This window comes from Myotis lucifugus, unplaced genomic scaffold (genome assembly GCF_000147115.1).
Source record: "Myotis lucifugus unplaced genomic scaffold, Myoluc2.0 scaffold_115, whole genome shotgun sequence".
Classification (NCBI taxonomy): Eukaryota; Metazoa; Chordata; class Mammalia; order Chiroptera; family Vespertilionidae; genus Myotis; species Myotis lucifugus.
The window spans coordinates 1,199,091-1,217,334 of record NW_005871163.1 but is presented as its reverse complement, the minus strand read 5'-3'; the positions used below and the strand labels follow the sequence as shown (position 1 = coordinate 1,217,334).

At 47.4% G+C, this 18,244-nt stretch overlaps 1 protein-coding gene across 1 annotated transcript in view; it reads left to right on the top strand.

The window, feature by feature from the left end:
• SLC24A1 (solute carrier family 24 member 1) overlaps positions 1–18,244 on the top strand; it is a 33,694-nt gene that overhangs the window by 11,918 nt on the left and 3,532 nt on the right. Inside the window, 7 exon segments of the mRNA XM_023757816.1 lie at positions 4,073–4,123; positions 6,039–6,092; positions 10,859–11,042; positions 11,248–11,334; positions 12,337–12,428; positions 15,971–16,642; positions 17,373–17,462. Coding sequence (XP_023613584.1) covers positions 4,073–4,123; positions 6,039–6,092; positions 10,859–11,042; positions 11,248–11,334; positions 12,337–12,428; positions 15,971–16,642; positions 17,373–17,462 — 1,230 coding nt within the window.

The following is an 18,244-nucleotide window of genomic DNA, read 5'->3' as shown; positions in this document are numbered from 1 at the left end:
GTCAGGGAAGAGTCCGCTGCCAGCATCCCTGGCCACGGCTTCCCTGCCCAGCACCCGGCTTCTGCAATCTGCGATCCATGACTGCAGAAGCTGGGTGGCCAGCTCCCCAGCCGTGGCTTCCCTGCCCCGCACCGGCTTCTGGGATGGGTAACCGCAGAAGCCCAGTGCAGGGGTGATCACAGAAGCCAGTTGTGTGGGAAGGGAAGCAGCCTCAGCCAGCTTCCCTGGCTGGGGCTTCCCTGCCCCACACCCGGCTTCTGCAATTGGTGATGCCTATTTCTGCATGACACTTAACTGACCACCCTCCCTTGAAGCACAAAAGAAGAAGCCCCCAGAAGAAGAAGCCGCCCACCTTTGGTCCTGGCCCCAGCGCCTGGGGCTGGCTGCAGCCCAGGAGATGGACAAGCTACTGGCCAGAGGTCCCAGGCTGCAGCCACCCGGAGAAGCTACCAGCCCTGTGGTCCAGGGCGCCAACGCCTGTGGCCAGGGAAACAGGTTCCCTCTTCTCCTACTGTAGTCATTACTTCAATATTCCCCTTCAGAATTTCTCTCCTGTGCTGCAACCCAACTCCACTTTTTATCGGAAGGATACGGAACAGAGAGAGCAGTGTTAAAAGCTTACATTTTTAAGCCGGTAAGGTTGGTACTGAAACATATAAATAGAAAACTAGAGTCCTTAAGGTAACAAAGGCTACAAAGGACAAGGACAGCGCATGACCTATTATATCCAGCAATCCATATGGGGACTGAAAACTTTGCAATGATGGCAATTACTGAAGATATGAATCAACTAAAATAGTTGACAGGGACAATTCTTCCATCTTTGAAAATATCTACATCAAATCTGTTTAAATAGATTTTCATCTGCATAATAGAACACATTCTGACAAGACCACCACCTCCACCAATGTGGTCAGTGTTGTGCTGTAAAATGTTTAATAACCGAGGGACCTCCCCCCCTCGAGTGCACAAATTTTGTGCACCGGGCTACTAGTATATATATATATTATGCATCCATAAAAAAGAATGAAATCTTACCATTTGTGACAGTATGGAATGACCTCCTAGAGCAGTGGTTCTCAACCTTCTGGCCCTTTAAATACAGTTCCTCACGTTGTGACCCAACCATAAAATTATTTTCGTTGCTACTTCATAACTGTAATGTTGCTACTGTTATGAATCGTAATGTAAATATCTGATATGCAGGATGGTCTTAGGCGACCCCTGTGAAAGGGTCGTTTGACCGCCAAAGGGGTCGCAACTCACAGGTTGAGAACCGCTGTCCTAGAGGGTATTATGCTAAGTGAAAAAAGTCAGTGAGAGAAAGACAAATACCATATGATTGCACTTACATGTAGAATCTAAAGAAGAATGTACTAGTAAATGAACAAAACAGAAACAGACTCATAGAGTACAGACTAATGATTTCCAAAGGGGTGGGGGTTCCAGAGGGGGACTGGATAAAAAAGGTGAAGGGATTGAGAAATATAGATTGTTATTTACAAAATATTCATGGGAGTGTAAAGTACAGCATAGGAAATAAAGTCAATAATATTGTAATAACTATATATGGTGCTGGTTGGGTATCAGAAATATTAGGGGAACCACTTTGTAAAGTATATGATTGTCTAACCACTATGCTATACATCTAATCCAAAATAATATTGAATGTAAACTGTAATTGAAAAAAATTTAAAAATAAAGGTATGTTAAGAAGGTTGACATTTATGTATAAAAAAAGAAATGGGACTAGTAGGCATAATAAAAGAATGGAATCTTACCATTTGCAACAGCATGGATGAACCTAGAGGGTATTTATGCTAAGTGAAATAAGCCAGTCAGAGAAAGACAAATATGATGTGATTTCTCTTATATATAGAATCTAATAAACAAACAAATGAAATACAAACAGACTTATAGATAGAGAACAAACTGACAGCTGTCAGAGGGAGTTTAGGGGCTGGGTGAAATAGATGAAGGGATTAAGCAAGCAAGCAAACAAACAAAAAACCTCATAGACACAGGCATTAGTTTGGTGATTATCAGAGGGAAAGGGGGTGGGGAGGTAAAAGAGGGTAAAGCGGGGATAGGTGGTGATGGAAGGAGACTAGACTTGGGGGGGTGAACGTACACTACAATATACAGATGCTGTATTATAGAATTTTATACTCGAAACCTATATTATTTTATTAACCAACTAGAGGCCTGGTACACAAAATTCATGCACTGGGGGTGGGGGTGTCTCTCAGCCCAGCCTTACCCTCTCCAATCTGGGACCCCTTGGGCGATGTCTGGATGCCGGTAGTCAGACATCCCTCTCACAATCCGGGACTGCTGGTTCCCAACTGCTTGCCTACCTGCCTGCCTGATTGCCCCTAACTGCTCCTCTGCTGGCCCAGTCGCTCCCAATTGCCCTCTTTGCAGGCCTGGTAGCCCTGCAAGCCTGAAACGCCCCCTAACCACTTTTCCTGCCAGCCTGATCACGCACTGCCCTCCCCTGCAGGCCCAGTGCTCCAACTGCCCTCCCCTGCAGGCCTGGTCCCCCCGAACTGCCCTCCCCTGCAGGCCTGGTTGCTCCCAACTGCCCTCCACTACCGGCCATCTTTTGACCACATGAGAGCAGCCATCTTGTGTGAGGGTGTGACAGTCAATTTGCATATTACCTCTTTATTATATAGGATGTAACCCAAATAATTTCAATAAAACATTTAAAAAATGAAATGGGACTAGTAATAATTACTGCAAGTATAAAATACACACTGGGTTTCAAGGGCTTAGTATAAAAAATGTAAAATATCTCATTAATATTTTAGATATTAATTACATTGAATTATATTTTTGATAGGTTAAAGTATATTATTAAAATTAATTTTACTTGTGCTTTTACTTAAAAAAATTAAAATTATATATGTGGCTTGCATTCTATTTCTATTGGACAGATCTGGACTGGAAGTAAGCAGGAGGCTGGTGTGTGCTCAGCTTAGGAGTCTGTGCTCCCTTTTAAGGACAGTGGCCCCAGGATGCAGTGGAGGGACATGATGTGCTTTGCTCTGAAAATCACTGGCTAAGGGGTGGAGAATGAACCAGAAGGAGAACAGATCAGAAGTCAGGAGCTGTTGCAGAACTGTAGGCAGGAGAGTGGAAAGATGAGGCCAAATTTGAGGTCTTGCATGAACTAGGTCTGACAACTAGTTGGATGTGGTCTGTGAGGGAGAGGGAGGAATTTGGGTAGACTTGTGGGTGTCCAGCCTAGACAAATGAGTGGATCAGGGTGCAAGCCTATACTCAATGAAGGGATAAAGTGAAGTGTCCCCAACTAGAGTGTAACCTGGGTGAAGGACTCAGACCAGGGGTTCAGTAAATATTTGTTGAAGAATGTTTTTAAAAAATCAGACTAAAATGTGTGGTTCAGGAAATGTGTCAGGGATTTTGTCTAGAAGGGGAGAGGTAAATGATGAGCTAACTGCTACATTAGTGGGAGATAGAAATTGAAAATCAAGAGGACAAGCCCCCTGAGGGGCTACCAGGTTTCTATGAACAGTTGCAAGGGATCCCATTGCTCATTCTCAGCAAGATGCTTCCCTGGGGGCTTAGCTGGCATGGAAACATTTTCTTCAGTTTCCTTAGCCCCATTGCTAATTTTCATGAGGAGAAGGAAAAGGTGGGGTGATGATGCTGAAGAAAGAGGAGGGAGAATGGTGTGGTGTGAGAGGTGGATGTGGGAATGTGTTTGTAATAAGGCATATACTGAGAACACCTGCTTGCCGGTACTGTACCCATAAATGGACCCACCAGCATTACCCAAATGTAGACAAACATTCACATCCATTTACTTGAATAATTTGAAACTGAGCCACTAGGGAATATAGGTTTGACCTCATTTTCTTATGCTTGAGAAAAGAAATGTAATTTAGTAAAAAACTAAACAACAAAAAACCTTGAATGGAGATTAGGAGATTGGGATTGTCACTATCTTTACGAGTAGAGTACAGGCAAGTCACAGAATGTCCCTACATCTTTTTTCTCATCTATTAAAATAGCAGTAATAACACTAGTCTTGTTTATTTCACAGTTAGTAGTATCGAATGAGGAACTGGCTGTGAAAGGCTTTAGAAAGTTAGAAGTATGTACTGAGGTTAGAAGATATATATACAGTGAACCCATAGAAAAGTGTTTTGTCTTGAATAAATCTGAATTGCAGAGAAATCAGTAGGCGTGGGCATCATGAGACAAAAATGTGTCTCCTGCTCCTCTGTGGACAGAACCAGCCATCCCAAAGGGTAGCCTGGTCCCTCATCATTCTTTGCCTCCAAGAACTCATTGAGTGAAGATTGGTTATGATAAGTAGGAAGATGTCTGGGCCAGTGGGGTTCAGTGCGGTAGACTCCAGTATCCCAGTAATCTTACGGGTATGTCGTGAAAGAGTCAGGGGATTTGTTCAGAAAATCCACAGTGCTCCCCTTCATATTCAGATTGGTTATTGCTATTCTGTTACATCATTTGTGAGACAAACATGATAACCACTACATTATGGAAACATGACTCATTAATTCATTTGTTCATTCATTAATTCATTGATTCATTCATTCAGCCTGTAACCAAGCTTTCAAACCCGCCCCCCCATCCTTCAGAGCTTACCCAAATTCTACCTATTTCAGGAAGCCTTCCTTGTCCATCTCAGTACAGCACATTTATCAATCCCTCTAATTTCTTGAAACACATTTTGCTTTGTCATGTGCTTGTGCTATCATGTGTCTTGATTCCTTTCTGGACATAGATTCCATGTCCTAAACATCTGTGTATCCCTACAGTGCTAGCACAGCACCATGTAAACAAGCAGGTGCTCAGGAAATAAGAACTGAATGAATGAACATGTTGGGTGGATGGATGAGGGGGTAGCCCTGGATTCGGCAGTATTTTCCATATTTTCTGAGCTGGACAGAGAAGGGAGTGTAGTAAGTCTAGTTCTAGTTCTGGCCGTGGAGGTTGGTGGGGTGGAAGAGGCAACTGGAAGGCAAAGACAGTTACTGGGGCAGCCATTGGTGACCCTGCTGCCTGAAGATGGCACTAGAGGCCAGTTGGGAGTAGCTACTCACTCACCTGCAGTGAGCGCCTACTGTGTACAAGACACAGTTCAGGGGAACAGAGATGGCTGTATCATAAGTTCATTGCATGGCCAAAAAATATATGTGGAAGTTTAAACAGTGGTTTTAAAAAAAGTTAAAATGACAGTAAATGCAAAATGGCAAGATAGTGGTCCAGATAGTACATACCGTGGGCTTAATGAGCCTTCAGCTTGATTTTCTAGGGCTGTTTCCCAGTGGGCTGCCCTGCAGCTTCACCAGCACTTATTTGTCTACAGAGCCAGATTTTGGTATCACAGAATGTGCTCACTGTTGTTTTAAAGCTTTTGAGGAGAGATGTAGCAGAGTGAGCTGAAGTGAGGGTGAGGTGGATGGGGCCATTTGGGCAAGTTTCATATCTGAAAATTTGGCATACAGAGGGACGCAGAGGGCATGAACAAGGGAATAGGAGTTGGAATAGACTAGGTATATTTAGAAGACAGTTCATTCATTAATTTATCAAATATTTATTGAACCCTTGCAGAGTTTTTGTGCTGGACACACATGGTAAATGAAATAGGCAGTCTATCTTCAAGATGCTAGTGGGGCAGTAGATTTATTTGCATGTTTGCTAACGTACATATAACACAAATAACACATACATATAACACAAAGTGGGGAAAGTGCTATGAGGGAAAAGAATAGAAGTCTGTAAAAGAGAATTAGATGGGCACCCCATAATGAAGGTTTCCAGTTGGGTAAGAAGGATGGCACATTTGAGGGACCAGAAGACGGGTGGTGAGTGGACACATCTGGCTGGGAATGGCGTATGCAGGCTGAAGCCAGGCTGTGGAAGGCCAGGTTGTCTCTGCTGAGTTTCTGTGTTCCAACCTGAGGGCTTCCTGGAGAGAAAGGGAAATAGGGAGAAAGAGTGACGGTCTCCAAACACCTTGTGACTCCTGTCCCCGTTTGCAGCCAGGTGATGGGGCAGTGGCGATGGATGAGCTACAGGAGAACAAGAAGCTGAAGGTGGGTGCCATGTAGAGTCTGCGCAGTGAGGACACTGCAGGGTCTCACAGGACAGCCACAGACTCAGGGCACTGTGGCCCTGATGCCGAGGATCTTGGGCTGGGCTCAGGCCTGGGAAGCTCCTGGGAGTGCTGCCAGGCTGAGCCTGGGAAGGAGCGAGGGACTCTTGGCCCCACGTGGCCTTGGAGGAGGTGCTGGTTTGGGAGCTGGAATGTCACTGCTTGCTTTGCCACTAGCTCGCTGTGTGAGCTTGGGCCTCAGATTCTGTATCTGTAAATGACTGGACTAGATGAACTCAAGTCTAACTTTACAGCCCCCAGCATGCCATGATTGATCAAAAGCCTAATTACCTGTGGCTTTGGAATGCCCAGAACTAAGAGAACCATCAGAGGGCACTGGGGCAGAGGAGTCTGAGGTTTGTGAAAAAATGTCTTAGCTGCCTTTGGCCTATGGGGTATTTGGGAAGAAGTATGGGGACCTTAGAGAGAGGCTGGGCCTACTAGATAAAAAGGAAACCTCCCCATCCAAAGAAAATCCCTAGACCAGTTGTAAAGTACCGTGTTACCACAGCCACTAGATGGCAGAAGAGTTCAGAGCCAGAGGGATGGGGAAGGTGAAAGTGGGGGGTAGGTTATGGAGGTGGGGGCGTGGGGTGGAGTGGGGTCAGAGGGACTGAGCAAATGTTTGTCTGTCTTTGGATGCTCCCTTGTAAATCTGTGTGTGTCACATCTGTGTCTGCAGCTATAGATGTGAGGATGTGTGTGTGCCTGTGAAGGTTCTTGAGCACATGGGTAGAAAAAAAATCTGAATTGGGAATTAGAAGACCTGGGTGCTAGTCTTGACTCTTTAATTTACACCCCACATGAACATGTTGAGTTTTCATTTCCTTTTCTGTAGAAGGGATCTCAGTTCCTTGTCTGTGGGAGTGGGGCAGTGATAAAGCACCATGATGCGGTTCGTGGACTGCGAAGGGCTGTGCCCATGTGCAGGGTCTGCTGTGTGGTGTGTGGGTGAGCGTGTGCTTCTATGGGGTGTACTTGGGGAGATGGAAAAACCCTTGGCAATGTGGTGTCCTCAGTACCCATTGCTGCTCCCTTTTGAGACCTTAGGGAATTACTCAGTATGTAGAATTAGTCAGTCATGGGAGCGTTGAGGGGAGGCTGAGAAGAAAGCAGTGTAACTCTGGTTATTGTGAAGGACAAGGTGAGGCCAGGGAAACGCTCCTGTGCTTTCCCTCTGATCTCTCTGGGAGGGAGGCAGTGTTCAGTGAGGCCCTTGGTGGCTTCCCACCTGGCTTGGGCAGGGGCCCACTGAGGCCTGTGCTGCTCTCTCCTGCTCAGCTCCCGTCCGTGCTGACCCGAGGAGCAGCTCAGCCTCTCTGCACACTTCGCGAACGAAGTACCGGCTATGTCGATACGTAAGGACAGAGAGGAGGTATGTACGTCAACCAAACCTCCCCCAGACCTGCGGTGGTCTCCCTGTCACTCCTTCCCTCCTGCAGCTGGACAACAACTGGGACCTGCAAAACGGAGGCAGTGGGTGGGTTGAGGGCAGGAGTGGGAAGAGAGAGTTAGCAGAGGAGAGTGGGTGGCAGTCAGTCTGGGAGACAGGGTAGAGACGAAGACACAGAACTCACTGGGAGAGGAGAGGGCCCCAGGAGCCAAGGCCTTTAGGCATCCACATTCCCGTTTCCCTGCCTCCCTGTCCTCTCTTGTAAAAGGAGGAGGTTCAGCTGCAGATAGTGAGGCCATGATGCTGTGTGCCCCGCATGGGTTATGTGGGGGCTGCCCTCAGTATCTTCTCTGTGCAGCCCGCCACAGTCTCCTCCAGGCAGCTTGGATCAGGCTGACTGGCCAGGGTCGCTTCCAGTGGAAGCTCCTGTAGGTGCCAGAAACTGGTGTCCTAGGAAGACTGCCAACCCTCCCCCTCAGCCAGGAATCCCAAAGGATATCCTGGAAGCTGCCAGGACCACTTCTGGGGGTGGTGAGGGTCCAAAGTGCAGTGGGAGCTGATGTCCAACTTCACAGATGATTTGGCAGCTGAGATTCTCACCATCCTTCTTACCAGTTCCTGCCTTCTGGCCTCCCTCTCCTAAGAGCTGCCCCTAACACGATTCTCAGGCCCCCACAGGCACCCCTCCAGGCAGGAGGCCCATCAAGGGAAGGTTGGCTTTTGGGCAGAGTACCCATTGCTGCTCCCTGGGGTTGTGTTTGCAGTTGGGCAGAGGGCGGAGAACTGAACTGTATATGACACTAGAGACTGACCCTTGAGCCCCAGGGAGCACCCTGACTGAGATTCCTGGTTCAGGGACACATTTTGGGGGCTCAGAATTCCCTCAGGCCCTTAAGTATCTTCTTCAGACACAATATTGGGACTTAGGGTATTTGGAACAACTATGTTGTACTGTGAAAGCAGACTCAAAGACAAGGTGATCAATCCTTCCTTAGCAAATCTTCGAGGTGAGCCCTGGCGGACACTGAGTAAGACCTCCTGCAGCGCCAGCTCCAGAAGCAGTCCCGCTGGGGTTCTGAGAGGGAGTCTGCAGCCCCTGGCCGCCTGTGTGCTATCCGTGCGGCTGTGTCATGAAGGAAGCTGTGTCTCTGGGCCATGCTGGGCCACTCCTCTGGGAGTTACTGACTCTGGCAAAGTCTTAAAGATGAAGACTTCTCCTCAATGGGACCACAGGGCCCCCTGCCTGGGCCGCCTCCACCACTCACAGCCGCCAGCTGGCCTGCTTGTCCTGACAGGATTATGTGATGTCCAAGCCAGGCCGAGGTCAGAGGAGATTGATACTAAGGAGATGATCCTCCGTGCTGAGCTGAGAGGCATGTGAGGAAACCAGCTCTGGGGGAGCCAGCAACCGTCATCCCAGGGAAGACAGTCCTGCGTGGTCCACGGTGTGCCTGTGCGGCATGGAGTGGCCCTCGCTGTGAATGACTGCTGGCATGCTCTGGGGTACAGTCCTGCCCAGGGAAGCCAACCCTGATTCTACACCGTGAGATTCCATCCAGGAGGGGCTGTGACCGCACAGGACTGTGATGAAGGCCTTTGTTCCCAAGACTTTCCAGATACATGTTTGTGTTTCCATGTGCTGTTTCCAATGGCTGTCCAGATGTTTCCACCCTTGTCAGGTGTTCCAGCTCTTCCACAGAACTGGTCTGAACTCTCACCCTGTGAAGAGGATCCAATGATCCCCATGCCTCTTCTGTGTGTGTGTGTGTGTGTGTGTGAGTGAGCGGGGTGCGGAGAGAGAGGGGTCTCATAGTTGGCCTGCTTTTCTTGGGGGCATGAGAAGTGAGAGGGTAGGGTGTGTGAGGAGGGATGAAAAGGGAGGGGAACTTGGTTTTATTGCCAGTCCCTCCAGCTAACAGTTGGCAGATATTCTCAGTGCCAGGACTGGAACCAGGGGAGCCCCTCTTTGACAACAGCTACGTGTCGCTCAACAGAAGATGCCAGTGCTTGATTCCTGCCATCGGGGCGCTGGACTTGTTTGGATGAAGGAGGCGTTGGAGTGCCCACTTCCTGACATCTCAGTCCTGACAAGGACCTCCTGGGCAGGCCCACCAGGAAACTTCAAGGGACCACACATGCCAGAGCAGTGGAGCCCGTTGCCAGAGGGGCTGCAGCTGGAACCTACTGTGAGAATGTAGGAGACAGGCTGAGAGGAGGAAATTCCAGACCTGTTAATGTTTCCTGCCCATCAAGGCTGAGCTTGATCCACCCAGTTTTCCAGATTGCACCTGCTCATCCCATCTGGATCATGGACTAGAGGACCGTCAGGGTCTAACCCAAACCCTCTGGAACGTGGTGCCCCATTGCTGCAGACTCAGTGGGACAGCTGCTCTCAACTCCTGTGTCAGCTCATCATTATCGTCATAGCTAAACCTGATGCAGTGCTTTCTAGGTGCTAGGCACTGTTTTAAGCAAGTCGATGTATCAATAATTTATTCCTTCAACAAGTCTGTCAGATTTTACAGATGAAGAATCTGAAGGACAGAGAGGTTAAGGAATCACTCAGCTCAGTCCATGGCTAGCAAGTGGAAGAACTGGGATTCAAATCAAGGTTGTCTAGTTTCAGAATCTGAGCTAAGATAATATTTAATTGCAGCAATTACAGTATTTTTATTTATTTTGTCTCACAGATCCCCACATTGTGTGTATCATGGTGTTGCCTTTTTAGAGAAGGGATGCTGAGGCTTAGAGAGGATACACAGGCTTTCCAAGGTCACCCAGAGTTCACAGGGCAGAGCCATTGTGGGATGCAGAATAGACTCCAGGGCACCACTTTGTTCCATCATGTGTATCATTATCCTCAGCTTCTCACACTACACGGCTGTGAGGGGGACCTTCATGGCCCCTGCACCTCAGTCTCTGTGCCTCCCACCTGAAATGACACATGGAAAGCACTTTGCATGTCTCCTGGATCACAGTCACACTGAAAGAGTTGCCCTCCCCATTTTTCTTGCCTGGAAACCAGCGCAGCACCATTCTGAGCACAGTGCTCTGTGGGCCTCCAGGAAAGCATGTGCACAGGGATCTGGAAGGGGGCCCTGTGTGGGTTCCAGGTGTCTGGGGTCAAAAAGGGTGTGGTGAGCAGCTACTTCCCCCTTGCCACTGAGAGGGAAGGCTCAGGAATATGGCCACCAGCAGTGCCCCTGCAGTTATAGCAAAGCGTATAGTAGATTTATAGAAAGTAAGTTGTAAAGGCCCTTACACATAATCTAGTCCAAGGATGTAATTATTTCTCCATTCCCTGCCCATTGCAGACACCTCCGATCAATCCTGGCACTCTCCTACCAGACCTGGATGAGGATTCTCCTCAATTCAGCACCCAGGCAGCCATCACTTGGGCTCACAAAGGAATTAAACCCTATCTGTTGCCCCCAACACTAACCATGTTATTTTACCAGAAAGAAAACAGGGGAAGTGACTTGCTCAAGGTCACAGCCAGTTAGTGACAGTGCAGGGAATGTAAGACAAAAGTTGGGAACTGGGCACCGTGACAGGCCTAGTAAGACTAGAATCCAGACATCATAACTCCCAGGCCAGCCTCTTCCCATGCACTTGAGCTGCTCTGGTTGCTGGTCCACCAGCCTAACTGAAGGGTGTGGCGGCGATACTTTGGTCCCAGATATGCTTCTTTTTTCATTTGCAGCACAATCCTCCAAGAACAGGGATGAGGAGAGCTTGAATCAAGAGGCCAAAGCCAAGCCTCAGGCCAAAGCAGAGAGCAAACCAGAAGGTGAGACCAGCAGGCTTTCTCCTGCACCTTCCTTCCTCCTATCTGCCAGGGCTGAGGCAGGGCTCTTGGCCTCTCTGAGCCAGTCAGCTGGAGTGGTGATCTGGTGCTGCCTGCACTTTGCTGTAGTCCAGGGTCCCTCTTCCCCAGGCAGTCCTGTACTGTTCCCTCCATACTCTCCTTACGTGGGGTAGGCAAGGCCAGGCTGAAGGTTGTTGAACTCCCACTTCTGTTTTTGCTGAATCTTGTCCCAAATTAGACTATATTGGACTCTAGTTCTTCTTCCTGCCACTTCTACAAAAGGATAGTTCTGCTAGGGATTGGCCCGAGACCAGCAACGCCAGTGAGGAAAGGCCACCAGGGTCTGGTGACAGAAATCCAGCATCTGTGTGGCTGCTGGGACAGGGAGTGTGACAGCTACTGCCCTGTGGGCTCTATACTGCACACCAGGACTACCTGTTGTACTCAGCAACCCTTGGAGGGAGGTAGAGCAGCAGTGGTTGTTCCCATTCTATAGACACCATTCTATAGACAACGGAGGCTCAAGAGGTCAAGTGACTTTCCCAAAGCCACACAGCCAAGAAGCGAAAGAGCCTGTACCTAAACCCAGCTCTCCAGACTTGCCAAGGCTTCCTAGCTGCTGTCTTTGAAATCATTAGGATCCTCTCCATGCAGCTGGTAGGGGGAAAGGTCAGACCCTTAGGGCTGGGGCTTTACCCTCTCTTTGTTCCAGTTGCCTATGCTGGCCAGGATGGAAATGTCTGCGAATACAGAAGGAGCAAGGATTGCCATTTCCCAGCCATCCTCTCATCTGTACATAGCTCTGTGGAAAGGACAATAACAGTTCACATCACATCATTTCACTTTTTCTATCAACAAGAAATCCCCCTTCTGAGATCCAGAAGTGGACAAGTCCAATAGCCCTGTAGCCACTCACATCAGTCTCTATTAGCTGCCCTCAACACCTGGTACTCTTCTGACCTATCCCATGTTTATCCTTTAAAGAGGAGGAGCCAACCAAGCTCCCTGCGGTCAAGGTCACACCAGCCCCTGCTCCAGACGTCAAGGGAGACCAGGAGGAGGATCCTGGCGGTCAGGTAGGCACAAGCCTCTTCCCAGGTAGAGGAGTGTGAGAGACCCAGGGAAGGACTTGTTGACCAAAAAGTCTTCCTTCCTGAAGGTCTGAGGTTCATTCCTCTGGGGTAAGCATTGCGAAGATGAGATACTTCATGGGGCCATTACATTCACCATTACACCTGAGTGTGAGTCAGAGAACATATATAAGAATGTGTTGCCAACTGTCACCTACTGTAAAAACATAAGAAAAAACTGTTAGGCGTCTCCCAGCAACTTAGGGATGGTGAGACCAGTCAGCTCAAAATGCCAGGGGAGGGTGCTGGGAAAAGGCCTGGGGACCTCCCAAGGCATCTTGGCCTTGTCCACTGGGCTTCCTGGGTTCTGATACTGCTGTCTTTACAGCCGCAGCCTCTCCTGCTACAGCCAAACTGGACTTCTTGTCTCCATGCTTTTCTACCTGGGCCCAGATGGTTTTCTCCCCCTAGAACAGGGGTGGGCAACCTTTTTGTGAGCGCGTGCCAAAACCAGCAAAATCTCTGACTCAAAATTCTTCTGCGTGCCAACCCTAATTTTTTGAGAACATGTTATGCCTACTTGATATCTCTTAAGATGTACGTATGTGAAGAACCTTGAAGAAATAATAAAATTTATTCGAGCGACAAAAACACAGTATATGATGATGAAAAATACATTTATTTTTTAATGTATACATGTTATGTAAAATTATTTATTTATCTAAGATGCACCTACACTGAATTTATCTGAAAAATAAAAAGTCGATATTAAGAAAAAAAATTGTAAATGGAAGATTATAAGAGAGGGTTTCGCGTGCCAGCAAAAGTTACTGGTGTGCCATGTTTGGCATGCGTGCCAGGGGTTGCCCACCCCTGCCCTAGAATGCCTTTTCCTCCTTCTTCAGATACCCTAATCTGCCTCCAGGCAAGTGCAAATGCCTCCTTTGCCATAAGGCTTCCCCACCGTCCAATCTGAATGCCTGTGGTACATTGTTCCTCTCCCAGGGCTCTTACACTGCCTTCCTTGTACTCTGTCTCTTGGTTCCCCTGCTAGGTGGTGAGGTTCCTGAAGGCAGGATCCAATTCTGAGTCATCTCTGTTTCCCCCACAGAGAGAAACTCAAGGCACAATAAGGGTCGAGTGACTGGCAATAAATTAACAATCAGTTTGCAGGTTCCATTGCTGTTTTTTGTTTTTTTTAAACTTGACACTCAGAAGCACTCAATTATATCTTATCCTTAAGCCAGCAATTTGGGTTCAGTGTCTAAGACATTTTCATGGTATCATGAGTGTCCCGAGTAGGTCCCGGACAGCCAGCTCAATTAAAAGGGATTAAGAGGAACCCCAGCGCAGGAAGTGAAGGTTGGTGTCACTAGGAGCTGGACCTAGGCCTGAGAAGGTATCTGTGACCCTGGAGGCTTCTCACTCCATGTCTGGCTCTCCCTCACATCCCTTCCTCTGTGTGCACACTTTCCTAGTAGCCTGGCTCCATTTGCTTCCTTATTAGCTCACACAGCCCTAAAATACTACCCTAGTTCTCCAGTCTACAGGGGGGATCAACCAGTGATTGGCTCCTAGTCACAGAAGAGAGAAAATTCGTTCAAACCAGGTCATGGGGCAGGGACCCAGCCTGTGTCCAATCAGCTGTGGCAGGGAAAGGGGGGGTGCTTTGACTTCAACAAGGAAGAGGGGATATTAGGGGTGGCAGTTTTTAGAGAAGAGGGTACAGGCTGGGCAGACACTCCCATACCTATGGATTTAAAGGACTTGTCGTCTTCTCTAGGAAACCTCTCCTGATGGGGCTGTGAGGGAGGCAGGAATGACTTCAGACTAAAATCTCACTCTTCATTCCAAATTCAAAGCAAAGCCTTACAGAGACTAATATTTGACTTCATCAGGGGTTCTTAACCCTGGCTGCATAATAGAATAATTTGGGGAAGCTTAAAAAAATACCCAGGCCCCCCAAAATGCCCAGGCCCCGTCCTCAGTCAATTAAGCCAGAATATCCGGGTTGGGCATGAATGTTTTTAAAGTCTCCAGGTGACTTTAATATGCAGCAGAGTTTGAGACTCACTGAGCATCCCTTGGGGATGGGCTATGTCATGAAATTTGTTACAGAAAACATACTCCATGAGCACACAGTCCAGGCCATTTGTTTGTTTGGATTAGCATATTGTTATAGTTAGTTGAGAGCCTAATCTGAGGACCCTCAGTATCAATGGCTTTAGACTGCATGGAATCAGTCCATGGTTCCCAAACACTGGTCTGCAGATGGACTTGTTGGGAGCACTTGTGAGCATGTTAAAATAGATTCCTGGCTTCCAGTCCCAAATATTCTAATTCAGTTGGTCCAGGTGGGGCAAGGAAATGTATATTTGTTTCTTTTTTAAAAGATTTTAAAATTGATTTTTAAAGAGAAGAAGGGAAAGGAAGAGAGAAACATCAATTTGAAAGCAAAATATTGATCCTCCCTGGGATCGAGCCTACAACCCAGGCATGTGCCCTGACTGGGAATCTTAACAGGAACCTTTTGGTGCATGGGATAACCCAACCAACTGAGCCACGCCAGCCAGGGCAGAAATGTGTATTTGTAATAAACTTCCTACACTGTAAGGTTTGGGAACCAAAGATCTCATTTGGCCCTGGCATTTGCAAAACAGGGTAGGTTGGTGGTTAAAAGGCCAAGAGTTGGACTATCCATATTCAAATCCCAACTTTATCACAAACTGTGGACCATGGGCAAGTTATTTAACTACTCTGTACCCTAGTTTTTCCATCTATCAGATGGGTTTAATTCTATCTATATCATTAATTAATTGCTCATGAAACATAGTAATTGCTAGGTATTATTATTAGTATATCACTCAGCATGGTGCCTGGCACATAAAAGCCATCAATAAGTAGGTATTATCATCAATTTATACATATGATGTAATATAACAGTTTAGGAGTTTAGTGGACACAGCAATGTTATATAATCACCAAAAGATATCATGCAATATTAACGGAAACATGTCTAAGACAAGGATGCTGATAATACTATTAAACTCTGTGCAGTGTTCTGTGTTCAGGTTTAAAAGCCTCCTCGTGGGATATAAGCTAATTAGAATGAGTTCACCAAGCTGGGGATGAGGCTCCAGGCCATTATATGGGGGGATGACAGAAGGACCTGGGTATCGCTAATGCAGGGAAGAGAGCTGTCTTGTGGAAGAGTGATTAGCTTTGTTCTATGCATCCCCAAAGAGGAAACCTAGACACAGAGGGTAGCTCCTTGGTATACATATGAACTTCAAACCAAGCAGAGTTGCCAAAGATGACAGAAGTTCTTCTGGTGAGTTTTCCATCCCTGGAAATGCTCGAATAAAGACTAAACAACCACCGGGTAGGAATGTTGTGAAGGGGAATTTTGCTGAGTAATTGCACTAGTTTTCTCCTCATACATGAGTTTTTAGTTATATTCTGAGAGAACAACAATAAAAATAATAGGAAGAAACTGGGAAAGAAAACAAGCAGAGAAGTTACGTTAATCGGTTGGCTTTGGATTGCAGGAAGATGTGGCTGGAGCTGAGAGCACAGGTGCAATGACAGGCAAAGAGGTTGAAGCTCCTGGTGAAGGTGAAAATGGAGGTGAAACTCAGCTAGAAGGTGAAGGTGAAACTGAAGCAGAAGGGAAAGGAGACACTGCAGGTGAAGGTGAAATCCAAACAGAAGGAGATGCTGGTGAAGTGAAAGGTGACGCCGAAGAGCAGGGATTCAATGCTGGAAATCAAGGTGAAACCAGAAGTGATGAGAAAGGTACAGATGGTGAAGGGGGAGGTGATGGAGGTGATGGTGAACATGAAGAGAACAAGAGTGAAGTCCAAGCAGAAATAAAAGAAAATGATGAAGGTGAAGGTGAACTCCCAGCAGAAGAAGAAGATGGCAAAATGAAAGGTGATGGTGAAACCAAAGAGCAGGACTTCATTGCTGAAAATCAAGGTGAAGCCAAAGGTGTTGAGACAGGTACAAATGGTGAAGGAGGAGGTGATGGAGGTGACAGTGAAGATGAAGATGAAGAGGAGGATGAGGATGAGGATGAGGAAGAAGAGGAGGAAGAGGAAGAAAATGAGGAGCCTTTGTCGCTGGAGTGGCCTGAGACCCGGCAGAAGCAGGCTATTTACCTCTTCCTCCTGCCCATTGTGTTCCCACTGTGGCTGACAGTGCCCGACGTCCGGAGGCTGGTGAGTTTGCCCAGCCATGCCCTAGCCTAGACTGTCTATCTCCAGAGAGGCTTTCCACCCAAGAGGAGGGAGAGGACAGGGTCAACCAGCTTGGCAGGGCTCAACCACAGAGAGGATTTGGGTTGGAATTCGCAGCTCTGGAGAGGGCCATGCACCTAGGGGGACATGGGCCTGTGAGGCCCTAGAATGTGCTTGCTTCCACCTCTATAAGCAATGTGAACTAGTCCCGCCTTGACTGTTTCAGTATTCTGATTTTAATGTAGGAATGATGCCACCACACCCCACCATATTTCACAGGGTTACTGTGAAAACCCAAGGCGATAAGTGCCATTTCTTCCCAGCATCCTATTTATAGGGAAACATCTGACTAGCATACCCCACCCAAAGGCTGTCCATATTCTGTCTCTGGGTCTGGAGAGGGGCAGGGCAGAGAGAAGTTGCAAAAGCCAAATCAAATACCCAGATCGGCTTGGTTCTGGGGCAAGCAAATAGCTCTTCAGTTTGGTGACTACTGAACACCCTACTGACTGTACTCCCTTGTGGGCCACCAACCCCATCCTTTCCCTGCTATGTCAAGGTCCTCACTGGAAACAGATTTCAGCTCACACATATCTAGATCCTCTCATCATCCCCCAGCAGATCTCAGCACTGATTCTGGGGCTCTCTCAAAAGGGCCAAAGACCTTTAGCCTCTGAAACTCACTTCTTTTTCTTTTCATACTTTCACATAGGAGTCTAGAAAGTTCTTTGTTATCACCTTCCTGGGATCCATCATGTGGATAGCCATGTTCTCATACCTTATGGTGTGGTGGGCTCACCAGGTGAGTAAAAAGCAGGAACTAAATCCTGTATCAGCAAGTTCAAAGGCTTTTTTCCTTCAGGGTAAATTTCCAGTACTTAGGGAATGGTGAGGATCAAGTGCATTTGTAGTTTCTACATTGTTGGTAAAGGCAGCTTTTTTATTCCAGTGAATGTAGTACTTTTCAAGTGTGGCTTTCCTTACATTCACATGCAGCATGACATAGAAGGCCCTTCACAATCTGCTCATCACCCTAGTCCCTTTCTCTGTCATGCATCTCCCACTCTTCCCCTCCTGGTGAATTGTACACATTGTACACACTCATGAGAGCAAGCACAGTTTTGCCCTGTCTCTGGCATTTTAATCCTCTGAGTGCCCATGGCTTTTCTGTTCTACCTGGAATATTGCACTAGCACAGAGCTGTAATCGTTGTTTATAATCTTTTTTCCTTCACTAGGCTGAGAGTAGGGTCAGTGTTGTACTGCTCATACTTTTCTCTCCAGCTCTTAGTTCCTGGACATAGCAGGTGTCCATGGTTCTGGAAATAGAAATGTGACATGAACAGATCTTTGGAGGGGCAGTTCTTTTAGAAGTAGAGGTACTGTTTGAATGTCAGTGACAGGTGGTATTATAGATGGACTTTTAGTCCATCTTACATAAGAGCAGGGTCATACCCTGAAGCCTTGAGCAGGGGCCTCATCTCCCCAGCTGTCAGTTCCGCCATGACCCTGCCTTGCTCAGGCCACAGGAGTATGCTGAGCTCCATGGGAGGTGTTGGGTTTGCACAAAGTAGTATGTGGAAGA